This window comes from Ostrinia nubilalis, chromosome 29 (genome assembly GCF_963855985.1).
Source record: "Ostrinia nubilalis chromosome 29, ilOstNubi1.1, whole genome shotgun sequence".
NCBI classification, from domain to species: domain Eukaryota; kingdom Metazoa; phylum Arthropoda; class Insecta; order Lepidoptera; family Crambidae; genus Ostrinia; species Ostrinia nubilalis.
This window is the reverse complement of record NC_087116.1, coordinates 3539390-3553194: the sequence shown is the minus strand read 5'-3', so window position 1 is coordinate 3553194 and position 13805 is coordinate 3539390. Positions and strand designations below refer to the sequence as shown.

General features: G+C 47.0%; 1 protein-coding gene across 1 annotated transcript in view; it reads left to right on the top strand.

The window, feature by feature from the left end:
• The window catches only part of LOC135085609 (serine/threonine-protein kinase BRSK2), a 75321-nt gene that overhangs the window by 31745 nt on the left and 29771 nt on the right, over positions 1 to 13805 (top strand). The window contains 5 exon segments of the mRNA XM_063980384.1: positions 6096 to 6160; positions 10438 to 10573; positions 11363 to 11436; positions 12386 to 12462; positions 13267 to 13329. Coding sequence (XP_063836454.1) covers positions 6096 to 6160; positions 10438 to 10573; positions 11363 to 11436; positions 12386 to 12462; positions 13267 to 13329 — 415 coding nt within the window.

Sequence of the window (13805 nt, the reverse complement as noted above, 5' to 3'; positions counted from 1 at the left end):
GTGTGACACTGTGCGTCCGCGCACTGTGAGACCTCATAGTAAAGTTTGTGAATACGGGCGTCTTCTGCTTCTTACCTGAGGGAAAACGATCCAGCTGAAGATAGATGGTTGTATCTAGCTTACTCGAGAGTCCCACTCTACAGCTAAAGTCCGGTCGCCGAGCACGTAGAATTTCGTCCAATGACCCAAAGCTACCCATCCTTGTCGCTCTAATATTGCTGTCGCGCTCGCACACTCACTGCGGCCGCCCGTCGCACAGTCGCTCGGGGTCACTGGACGGAATGCTACTCGGTCGGCGAGCGGACTGTAGCGGAGATCACCCGGCACCCGTGGGTGACGGCGGGCGGGCGCGGCGAGCTGGAGCAGGAGCTGCCGATGATGGAGGTGGTCCAGACGAGGGTGCTGCCGTCCGCCGAGGCCGTCGACCCGGACGTGCTGCAGGTCGGTCGCTACAGCAGGCGAGGGTTCTGTTCCCGCCTGAGACAATTTACTTTTACAGTGTTCTAAATCCATAATAGGGAGCTCTCTAATTGTTCACAAACGTTACTTGCTCAAGTGAACGCACAGCGTTGGACACAGCTCTACAGTATCATAGTACAGTCGCAGTCACATACAGTATCACAGTCGCTCGTATTCACAAATGATGCTTGCTCAAGTAAGCAGCAAATCGAACGCACAGCGTTAGAGCTCTGAGATTGGTTCGTGTGTGACTCTGTGCGTCCGCGCACTGTGAGGCCTCATAGTAAAGTTTTTGAATACGGGCGTCTTGCCCAGGCTTACTTAGATCAAGCCAGGAGAGTCCCACTCTACAGCAAAAGCCCGGTCGCCGAGCACGTAGAATTTCGTCCAATGACCCCAAGCTACCCATCCTTGTCGCTCTTATATTGCTGTCGCGCTCGCACACTCACTGCGGCCGCCCGTCGCACAGTCGCTCGGGGTCACTGGACGGAATGCTACTTGGTCGGCGAGCGGACTGTAGCGGAGATCACCCGGCACCCGTGGGTGACGGCGGGCGGGCGCGGCGAGCTGGAGCAGGAGCTGCCGATGATGGAGGTGGTCCAGACGAGGGTGCTGCCGTCCGCCGAGGCCGTCGACCCGGACGTGCTGCAGGTCGGTCGCTACAGCAGGCGAGGGTTCTGTTCCCGCCTGAGACAATTTACTTTTACAGTTTTCTGAACCCACAATAGGGAGCTCCTTAATGTGTTCACAAACGTTGCTTGCTTAAGTGAACGCACAGCGTTGAATAGAGCTCTACAGTATCACAGTACACAGTCGCCCGTATCAACGATGCTTGCTTAAGTGAAGCAGCAAATCGAACGCACAGCGTTAGAGCTCTGAGATTGGTTCGTGTGTGACCCTGTGCGTCCGCGCACTGTGAGACCTCATAGTAAAGTTTGTGAATACGGGCGTCTTCTGCATCTTACCTGAGGAAAAACTATCCAGCTGAAGATGGATGGTGGTATCTAGCTTACTCGAGAGTCCCACTCTACAACTAAAGTCCGGTCGCCGAACACGTAGAATTTCGTCCAATGACCCCAGCTACCCATCCTTGTCGCTCTAATTATATTGCTGTCTCGCTCGCACACTCACTGCGGCCGCCCGTCGCACAGTCGCTCGGGGTCACTGGACGGAATGCTACTCGGTCGGCGAGCGGACTGTAGCGGAGATCACCCGGCACCCGTGGGTGACGGCGGGCGGGCGCGGCGAGCTGGAGCAGGAGCTGCCGATGATGGAGGTGGTCCAGACGAGGGTGCTGCCGTCCGCCGAGGCCGTCGACCCGGACGTGCTGCAGGTCGGTCGCTACAGCAGGCGAGGGTTCTGTTCCCGTCTGAGACAATTCACTTTTACAGTTTTCTAAACCCACAGTAAGGAAGCTCTCTAATGTGTTCACAAACGTTGCTTGCTCAAGTGAACGCACAGCGTTGGATAGAGCTCTACAGTATCACAGTACACAGTCGCAGTCACATACAGTATCACAGTCGCCAAATCGAACGCACAGCGTTAGAGCTCTGAGATTGGTTCGTGTGTGACCCTGTGCGTCCGCGCACTGTGAGACCTCACAGTAAAGTTAGTGAATACGGGCGTCTTCTGCATCTTACCTGAGAGAAAACGATCCAGCTGAAGATGGATGGTGGTATCTAACTTACTCGAGAGTCTCACTCTACAGCTAAAGTCCGGTCGCCGAGCACGTAGAATTTCGTTCAATGACCCCAAGCTACCCATCCTTATCGCACACTCACTGCGGCCGCCCGTCGCACAGTCGCTCGGGGTCACTGGACGGAATGCTACTCGGTCGGCGAGCGGACTGTAGCGGAGATCACCCGGCACCCGTGGGTGACGGCGGGCGGGCGCGGCGAGCTGGAGCAGGAGCTGCCGATGATGGAGGTGGTCCAGACGAGGGTGCTGCCGTCCGCCGAGGCCGTCGACCCGGACGTGCTGCAGGTCGGTCGCTACAGCAGGCGAGGGTTCTGTTCCCGCCTGAGACAATTTACTTTTGCAGCTTTCTAAACCCACAGTAAGGAAGCTGTCTAATGTGTTCACAAACGTTGCTTGCTTAAGTGAACGCACAGCGTTGAATAGAGCTCTACAGTAACACAGTACACAGTCACAGTCACATAGGTACAGTATCACAGTCGCCCGTATTCAAAAACGATAGTTTCTTAAGTGAAACAGCAAATCGAACGCACAGCGTTAGAGCTCTGAGATTGGTTCGTGTGTGACACTATGCGTCCGCGCGCACTGTGAAGCATCATAGTAAAGTTGGGGAATACGGGCGTCTTGCCCAGGCTTGCTTAGATGAAGCCCGGAGAGACCTACCCTATAGCTAAAGTCCGGACGCCGAGCACGTAGAATTTCGTCCAATGACCCCAAGCTACCCATCCTTGTTGCTCTAATATTACTGTCGCGCTCGCACGCTCACTGCGGCCGCCCGTCGCACAGTCGCTCGGGGTCATCGGACGGAATGCTACTCGGTCGGCGAGCGGACTGTAGCGGAGATCACCCGGCACCCGTGGGTGACGGCGGGCGGGCGCGGCGAGCTGGAGCAGGAGCTGCCGATGATGGAGGTGGTCCAGACGAGGGTGCTGCCGTCCGCCGAGGCCGTCGACCCGGACGTGCTGCAGGTCGGTCGCTACAGCAGGCGAGGGTTCTGTTCCCGCCTGAGACAATTTACTTTTACAGTTTTCTAAATCTACAATAAGGAAGCTCTTTAATGTGTTCACAAACGTTGCTTGCTTAAGTGGACGCACAGCGTTGAATACAGCTCTACAGTATCACAGTACACAGTCGCCCGTATTCAAAAACGATAGTTTCTTAAGTGAAGCAGCAAATCGAACTTTAATGTGTTCACAAACGTTGCTTGCTTAAGTGAACGCACAGTGTTAGAGCTCTGAGATTGGTTCGTGTGTGACCCTGTGCATCCACGCGCACTGTGAGACCTCATAGTAAAGTTTGTGAATACGGGCGTCTTGCCCAGGCTTGCTTAGATCAAGCCCGGAGAGTCTCACTACAGCTAAAGCCCGGTCGCCGAGCACGTAGAATTTCGTCCAATGACCCCAAGCTACCCATCCTTATCGCTCGCACACTCACTGCGGCCGCCCGTCGCACAGTCGCTCGGGGTCACTGGACGGAATGCTACTTGGTCGGCGAGCGGACTGTAGCGGAGATCACCCGGCACCCGTGGGTGACGGCGGGCGGGCGCGGCGAGCTGGAGCAGGAGCTGCCGATGATGGAGGTGGTCCAGACGAGGGTGCTGCCGTCCGCCGAGGCCGTCGACCCGGACGTGCTGCAGGTCGGTCGCTACAGCAGGCGAGGGTTCTGTTCCCGCCTGAGACAATTTACTTTTACAGTTTTCTGAACCCACAATAGGAAGCTTTCTAACGTATTCACAAATGATGCTTGCTTAAGTGAACGCACAGCGTTAGAGCTCTGTGATTGGTTCGTGTGTGACCCTGTGAGTCCACGCGCACTGTGAGACCTCATAGCAGTTTGTGAATAAGGACGTCTTCTGCATCTTACCTGATGGGAACGCACAGTGTTAGAGCTCTGAGATTGGTTCGTGTGTGACCCTGTGCGTCCACGCGCACTGTGAGACTTCATAGTAAAGTTTGTGAATATGGGCGTCTTGCCCTGGCTTACTTAGATCAAGCCCGGAGAGACCTACCCTACAGCTAAAGCCCGGTCGCCGAGCACGTAGAATTTCGTCCAATGACCCCAAGCTACCCATCCTTGTCGCTCTAATTATATTGCTGTCGCGCTCGCACACTCACTGCGGCCGCCCGTCGCCCAGTCGCTCGGGGTCATCGGACGGAATGCTACTCGGTCGGCGAGCGGACTGTAGCGGAGATCACCCGGCACCCGTGGGTGACGGCGGGCGGGCGCGGCGAGCTGGAGCAGGAGCTGCCGATGATGGAGGTGGTCCAGACGAGGGTGCTGCCGTCCGCCGAGGCCGTCGACCCGGACGTGCTGCAGGTCGGTCGCTACAGCAGGCGAGGGTTCTGTTCCCGCCTGAGACAATTTACTTTTACAGTTTTCTGAACCCACAATAGGGAGCTCCTTAATGTGTTCACAAACGTTGCTTGCTTAAGTGAACGCACAGCGTTGAATAGAGCTCTACAGTATCACAGTACACAGTCGCCCGTATCAACGATGCTTGCTTAAGTGAAGCAGCAAATCGAACGCACAGCGTTAGAGCTCTGAGATTGGTTCGTGTGTGACCCTGTGCGTCCGCGCACTGTGAGACCTCATAGTAAAGTTTGTGAATACGGGCGTCTTCTGCATCTTACCTGAGGAAAAACTATCCAGCTGAAGATGGATGGTGGTATCTAGCTTACTCGAGAGTCCCACTCTACAACTAAAGTCCGGTCGCCGAACACGTAGAATTTCGTCCAATGACCCCAGCTACCCATCCTTGTCGCTCTAATTATATTGCTGTCTCGCTCGCACACTCACTGCGGCCGCCCGTCGCACAGTCGCTCGGGGTCACTGGACGGAATGCTACTCGGTCGGCGAGCGGACTGTAGCGGAGATCACCCGGCACCCGTGGGTGACGGCGGGCGGGCGCGGCGAGCTGGAGCAGGAGCTGCCGATGATGGAGGTGGTCCAGACGAGGGTGCTGCCGTCCGCCGAGGCCGTCGACCCGGACGTGCTGCAGGTCGGTCGCTACAGCAGGCGAGGGTTCTGTTCCCGCCTGAGACAATTTACTTTTGCAGTTTTCTAAATCCACAATAGGGAGCTCTTTAATGTGTTCACAAACGTTGCTTGCTCAAGTGAACGCACAGCGTTGAATACAGCTCTACAGTATCACAGTACACAGTCGCCACAGTACACCTGAGGCAATTTATATTAACAAGTAACAAAAGAGTGCAGGTCAGTAGTTAGCGGTGCTACTTCGGAACACCGATTACGTGGTTTCGGCTCTATCTGTCACCGTCCCTCGCGCTGGCATATCGTTTTGCGTGAAAGAGATAGCAACATTCGAAACTTCGGATAACGTTTTTCGGAGTAACCCCGCAGTTTCTAAATCCACAATAAGGAAGGCCGAAGGTGGAAGCGAGCTTCACCCGGAATCCTCAACAACAGAGGAACTGGCTATCTTCAGAATCTGAATCATCATTTATTTGCTTTAAATGTGGTAACAGAAGATGGACACTCTTACCTAATAATATAATAACCTTACCTCTAACTGTCGGAACACAACAATGCTGTTAACATTGTTGTTATGGCGACAGACTTAGGTAAGATGGTGGTAGGTAACCAGGCGGATTTAGAACGAGACCTGCCACCAACCAAACCGAACAGTGGTCTTACCACTAGACCACAGAGGCGGTTTCAGAGGCGGAACTCACGACCTTTCGCTTGCTGGGCGACTGCTGTCTGCTGTCTGAATGAGAGGAAAAGCACTTCCTCTTATTTTTTCGGTACACAAAACAGCAATACAGAAATAGATAAAATGATTTGGTCAATACAACCCGGTCGAGTTAACTGCGCACTGGTGGCCGTGACGTCACATCGACGAGTGGGAGAGACATTCCAGCGAGGTGCGCAGTTAACTTTACTTCTATCTATCGATTTAACATATTATTTTTTCATTTCAGGCCATCTGCAGCTTAGGTTGCTTCAAACAGCGCGACAAACTGATACAGGAACTTTTAAGTCCACAGTAAGTATTACCACAGAATAATAATAAGTACTGTATTACTACCAGTAGTTAACATAATCTTTATTTTATTTATTTGCCTTATTCTATGCCAGAGCGACTCTGACAATATAGACTTTTCTTTCTTGTAACCCGTAGCCGACTGTTCTGTCGTTAAAAATAAACCCATAGAATAAAGTACTTAAATATCTTAGATTAATGGAGTCAGAACTTTTTTTTCACACTCTAGGGGACTACAGTAGGGGACAAATATCCCTTAACACGTGTTGCCAGCAATGTCGGGTGAATTAGCGGACATTGCTGGACCTCGCTCGACATTATATAATTGTCATGTGACAGATATGTCAAACTAAATCGCTCGAATTCGCTTGTCATGTTGTCGACACATGCTGCGGAATATTTGTCCCCTAAGGCAGTGTTTCATAACCTGTCTTATCTGTGAACCATTTAACAATCATAAATAAATGCCACCAAAGGTCTCGTAATCGAAAGGACATCATCCATTTTGGTCCAAAATCAAAAGTGCCGGCCAAAAAATAAGTGCTGTATTCTGATAGAATACGTCCGCCTTAGCATTTATTACTATGGCACCAAAGCTGTAGCACCATTGTGCATCGTAGTATTTGAGTTCTAAAAATATATGAAACGACTGACTTTGATCTCAAATACTACGACGTACAGTGGTGCTACAGCTTTGGTGTCATAGTAACAAATGCTAAGGTGGACGTATTCTGTCAGAATACAGCACTTTTTTTTTATTGGCCGACATTTTTGATTTTGAACAAAAAATGTATGAATCTTCGATGAATTTTAGATCTCAAATACTCGACGCACAGTGGTGCTACAGCTTTGGTGCCATAGTAACAAATGCTAAGGCGGACGTATTCTGTCAGAAGACAGCACTTTTTTTATTGGCCGACACTTTTGATTTTGAACAAAAAATGTATGAATCGTCGATGAATTTTAGATCTCAAATACTCGGCGCATAGTGGTGCTACAGCTTTGGTGCCATAGTAACAAATGCTAAGGCGGACGTATTCTGTCAGAATACAGCACTTTTATTTTTATTGGCCGACACTTTTGATTTTGAACAAAAAATGTATGAATATTCGATGACTTTTAGATCTCAAATACTCGACGTACAGTGGAGCTACGGCTTTGGTGCCATAGTAACAAATGCTAAGGCAGACGTATTCTGTCAGAATACAGCACTTTTTTTTGTTGGCCGGCACTTTTGATTTTGGACCAAAAATATATGAAACGTGGATGATGTCCTTTATTGCTGCTTTTTTATTAAGGACGTCCTTAAAATTGAGCTTGATTTCCTAATGCATCTACCAAACCAACGCGTGCAGATCGTCATTGCTGGCGCGATCACGGCGCTATCATACGCCAATGACAGGTCGCGTGAACTGTCATGGGTCGCGCGACCTGTCTTTAAATCTGCCGCACAATTTATAAACGCAGTAAGTAACATGTGAACAGTTTCGAGAAAAACGCGATCAAAGTTGAAATTTATTTTGGGGTGTCTACAATTAGTTACGCAAATATTTGTAAAAAAAAAAAAATGGGCTTATAGAGCTAAACTCAAAGTTTATTTTGATATGAGGTTTTTGTATTTTAATTAATATTTTGTATTTACAATTATTAAAAAACTGTTTATGTTATGGATTAACTAAGTTTTCGTTCGATACTTACTACCCATGAATGCAGTATGATTGTTCCTTACTGCGTTTATTAGTAGTTTTCGTTACTTACGGTACATGTGTTAAATGATTGATTTAAATTTTAGTTCTTACAACGTAATATGTGCGCCGTATCTTTACAACTTACTGCATTTATGAGTGGGAGTGTGAATCAAAATAATTTATCAAAACTTTAAATGCGCAGTAATAATACAATTATACTGCGCTTATCATAAGCCAATAACGCTTTCATGTTGAACTTTCCCAAATAACCAAGGGGTAAATGAAACAAGTATTACAAAATAATTGCTGAGATCGCTTGTTATTAAATCAAAAATTAAGATATGGCACCCACTTTTAGATCTTAAATATACCAATCTAATAAAATAAAGACTCGGTCGTTCGTTTCAGCCGAAAGACGTCCACTGCTGGACAACGGCCTCCCCCAAGGATTTCCACAAAGACCGGTCCTGTGCCGCTCGCATACAGGCACCTGACGCGACCTTCACCAGATCATCGGTCCACCTAGTGTGAGGCTTGCCCAAGCTGCGTCTTCCAGCTCATGGTCGCCACACAAGAACTTTCCTGCCCCAGCGGCCATCAGACAACTTATAGTGTCTCCAACCTTCAGAGGAGTGGGTACAGCACGGCATTTGACATGATTTTTGTCTTGTCCATTAAAGACCCATTTGTTGAGAGGCTCTATTGAGGCAATCGAGGATTGAGCTTAGATCCTCCACGTTCTCAGCCATGACTACGATATCGTCCGCGAATCAAAGATGGGTGATGTACTCGCTGATGATATTTATGCCCAATCCGCTCCAGTCCAGAAGCTTGAAAACATCTTCCAGAGTGGTAGTGAACAGTTTTAAAAATATGACATCTCCCTGTCTGACCCCTCGCTGCAACTGAAGTCCTGATCCCGGAGACGGACTGACATTGTGGCCTATTCGTACAAGCCCTTCAACGATTATATCTATAGTAAATTTGGCACCGTTGGAGAGACTGTAGCTTGAAGAGAGAAGTCTTTCTCATAGACCACAAATGCCAGACAAAGTTGCTGATTATTCTCCTCAGTTTTCTGCCATAGATAAGTATGTGGTCTATCATACTAAAGCCTTATCGGAAACTGATTTGTTTGGGAGGCTAGATGTCGCGTGAAACCATTCATGATGACTCTCAAAAACAGAATCAGAAGTGAGATGGGTATAAAATAAATTCTTCAACAAGGTTTTGTTGCCTTTTTTGAAGAAGGGTATCACCACACTTCTGTGCCATGCCGTAGGCGTTTTTCCCTCAAGGATGACGGAATCGAATAGCTTCTAAAGAGCCTTTAGTACCGGCGTTCCGCCTGATTTCAGAAGCTCAGCCGTGATTCCATCATCGCCCGGTGCCTTGTTGTTTTTCAGCTGTTTGAGAGCCATTCTAATCTCGTACAGACACGTCCGGGATATCTTCGGTATAGTGTCGGGTCAATCTAGCTCTTGGGTCTTCGGCTAGATTTGTCATTTGGACAGGTTTTCAACTTCTTCCAATAACGTAAGAGTCAGCCACTGCGTTCATAACATGTTAACACCTAGGCAGCACTCTGACAATCCTTAGTATGTACGCAGTATAATTGTAATTACTGCATTAATATTAAGTACAAGTCATCTGTTTTTCCTATGGAAACATAATATCAGTGTGTGTTTAAGTGGAATTACTGCACATATACTATGTGCAAGGTGAACTTAGCAATTGTAGAAACATAATAAGAATGATGTAATTGGCACATACTGCACTATTACTGTGTAGCAAATTAAGTAAGCGCGAGTATTCACGTAATATTAAGTTATTATGTGCTCTTACTGCTAACATAGTATGTGAAGAAACCCACAATCTGCTCTTTACTGCGTTTATGATAACATGTATCTTCCGTTCTAAGATAGATAGAAAAAAACGGGTCTTTGATTCTTATAGATCGCGATGTCAGGATTCAGAATATTCAAAACAATCATAAATGCAGTAAGTGGTACTTACTGCGTTTATAAATTGTGCGGCAGAAATGCGCCGGCGATTTCGATCTGCACGCGTTGGTGTGGTTGAAGGTTAGGGGCTTAAGGGTCCGTGGACAAAAAAGGGTTAAGAAACGCTGCCCTAGTGCATCCCTATACAACGTGTTAATGAAAAAGCGCAAAACCTGAAATTAGTTTGTTCGGAATCGAGAGTAGAATCGATTCCACTAATAAAAAATTAGGGTCAAATTTTAACCAAAAAAAAAAAAAAAAAATTACGTCGTGTTTAATTGATACTTAACTCTGTTATCAGAGGAGAATGAACTATCTACGTTAACTACTAACCATACTAACCTACTCAGGCGTGCATGCCTTGCAATCAGCGTGTGAAAGGTCAATACGTTTCCACAAATGCGTAAAAAAGAGATAACAAATGCGCGGGGCGAAAACAAAAAGAGTGAATATCTTCGTAAATAATCCGCGAAAATTAATTTTAATAGTTTACATAATTCTTTTATAATAAAAATAAGTTGGGGTGTCTGAGGTTTTGCGCTTTTTCATTAACACGTTGTACCTATTTACCCTGTATTTTTCCCCATAGCCACAACACAGAGAAAGTGATATACTTCCTGCTGCTCGAGCGCAAGCGGCGCCGGCCCGCGCGCGACGACGAGCCGCGCCCGCCCGCGCCCGCCGCGCCGCCCGACCCGCCGCGCAAGCGCCTCGACACCTGCCGGGTGAGGGAGACAGCGACATTACATAATAAGCAGCAAGAGAGACAGCGACATTACATTGCAGCAGCAGGCCTGTTCATCTCCGCGAGTTTGCATCGAAAACAAAACACGCGCGACGACACCTGGGATATCTAATCGACAGGACACTCGCGAGCGAGCATTGACGCACGCACGCGTTGCATTGTAAAGACAATAAACTATGTATGGTGGAAAGTAGACCCTGCCGGGTGAGGGAGACAACAACATTCACTACATGTGACGTCACACTTACACTTACAAAACATGAAAAAAGGAGAAACAGTGGACAGGTCCAGGTCGTTTGGTCTCCTGCAGGTATAAGGATGCACCATGGGCGTACTACAGCGACACCTGCCGGGTGTGAGAGAGACAGCAACATTACATATGCAGTAGTAGTAGCACAGAATAATAATAAGTACTGTAGTAGAAGAAACATGTAGCTGATCTTCCTGGACATCTCCGGTGCTTTTGACAACGCGTGGTGGCCGATGATTTTGTTGAAGGTTAGGCTGGAGTTTCGCCACATATACAGGTCATTGGTCAGTTACTTTACAGACCGCCGTGTAGGTCTCTACGTAGGGGCTCAAACGTCGTGGAAGCGCAGCACCATGGGGTGTCCTCAGGGATCAGTGTTGGGCCCGACACTTTGGAACCTCATCCTCAACGACCGTGTCCTGTGTTCTTACTATGGTAGTCTTTATGACCTCTCGCGACCGGTAGAGACTTCGCGACCCCCCAGGAGAATTTTTTAACGTATTTTTTTGTTTTTTACAGGTGAACGGTCAGTCAGCGCACTTCGGTCAAATAAGCGAGGGCTCACCGATCACGCCTAGAAGATCACAGTTCAGGTACTGTACATTGAAAATATTTAGTTCTATATCAGCTCTACAGGGTGTTAGGTAAATGGGTATATGAGCCGACACTAGCCCATGTTAACATGGGCATATAAATGGTATGGTGAAGTCAGAAAATTGATATCTTCGTTTTAATTATTTTAATTTTCATACAAATCGGATTTTATATAATTTATTTTGTATGAAAATTAAATAAATTAAAATGATGATATCAAATTTCTGACTTCACCATACCATTTATATGCCCATGTTAACATGGGCTAGTGTCGGCTCATATACCCATTTACCTAACACCCTATATATGGGTTGTCCCAATGTTAGTACGTCACTGACCCCGGAGTATATAGGTCTAAGATATATCATTTAAGACTCATATGTCCATAGAAAAGTTTTATGAGTGATGATTCTATCTCAAAATAGAATAAATGAAATAGACGGCCTATGGGGCAGCAAGGTTCTGAAGTTGAGGCCACGTACACCACCACGCACCCACAAGGTGGACCGACGACCTCATAAAGGTAGCAGGAAGGCGCTAGATGCAGGCCGGCCAGACCAACCACGTAATACGGAAATCATCGGGGGTGGCCTATGTTCAGCAGTGGACGTCCAGTGGCTGAAATGATTCTGATGATGAAATAAAATGGTCATATTCCGCTTGTTCTATACATTACTGGTCAGTGTGGCGTGCTTATTTGGAACAATAAGATATTGCCATGTTAATTTACTTAAAACTTGATGAACTTGATTAATCAATTCAATTTCGAAATAAACGTTACTCACTTCGATTTGGGACTCATTTCTTAGATACAAGTTAAAAAATCGTAAAGCATAAACTAGCCCTTGTGGCGCACATTTGCTCTGCAATAATCTACCTTATGTGTCCCAAATTAAGGTCGTAAACTGTAGCTGAAGTAGTGTTATAATGATCCACGATTGAGGGCAGGTTTGCCCGCAGCAGGTCTGCGTCCGGTCGTCGCCCCGAGGGCCGGTCGTCGCCGCAGCTACCCGCCAGCCCGCCAAGTAAGATTAGCTGTATTAAGGTGTTATACGTGCTGTATTAAGGTGTTATAATGTGCTGTATTAAGGTGTTATATGTGCTGTATTAAGGTGTTATAATGTGCTGTATTAAGGTGTTATATGTGCTGTATTAAGGTGTTATATGTGCTGTATAAAGGTGTTATATGCGCTGTATTAAAGTGTTATATGTGCTGTATAAGGGTGTTATATGTGCTGTATAAGTGTTCTTATAAAGCTTTGATGATGCACGGAATAAAAAATAAAAAGCCAAAATAAGGTGTTATGTGGTGTTTAAGTGATCGTTATGAAGCTTTTATGTGCACGAAAATATGATTTAAAACTACAGTGATAGTACACCAACACCAACTGCAGATTATGGTGTTATATGTACTGTGTAAGTGGTCGTTATGAAGCTTCGTTTTTTGTGCACGGAAATAATGAAATAAAAATATTTGCTGCACCAAAGACAGCCCGCCAAATAAGATTAGCTATATTAAGGTTATATTTGCTGTATAAATGGTCGTTGAGAAGCTTTTTTACTGTGCACAGATAAATAATTGTACTTGCTCCCCAAGTCAGAATGTGGTGTTATATGTGCCACATATAAAATGGATGTCATAAAGCTTTATATGCACGCGAAAGTGTTAACGTTTTACCAAGTGATATTCGTTCAATACCTACTAAGAAATAATGATGTTTGTTGTAGAAAAATGTAAATATTCTTATGTGAATCATCTTGAAAATATAATTATTTTTATATCAATAATCTTTAAAGCATATTACAATAAAGCCCCTATCACACAGCAGGTCACACGCCGCACCGAGTGTCGTCGTTAGGAGGCACGCCCGCCACACCTGGTTCTCCATTAGGTATGTCATTACCTTTACTATCCTTCATCATGACAGTTTATCTATCCCCCGGGACAAACTTGACCTTCACTGGTTGGGTTGTTGGCGGTCAAGCTGTAGATCCTGGCTACACAGGAGTTGCAGCGGTGGGAACGAGAGGTGGGAATAGTCTCGTATTCATTATCATCAGGTCATCTATTCTCCACTGCAGGAGCACGACCCTCTAATTTACCAGAGGCAAATGGAGGATTTGGCCTCCCACTAGGTGGACCTACGATCTGGCGAAGGTCGCGGGAAGGACCTATCAACACATATTCCAAACCATTGAATTGTGCTGAAAGGCACGTAGATACGAATTTTGACGTAGGCATACCCTAAGGCTGGTTTTAGTGTCACGCGAACTGTCAGTGCGGATCGCTCCGCACAGCCGATCTGTATGAACTGCTAGGGAGCGAGCGGTTCCTCCGGACCGCATTACTCTAAAACGTACATTATAA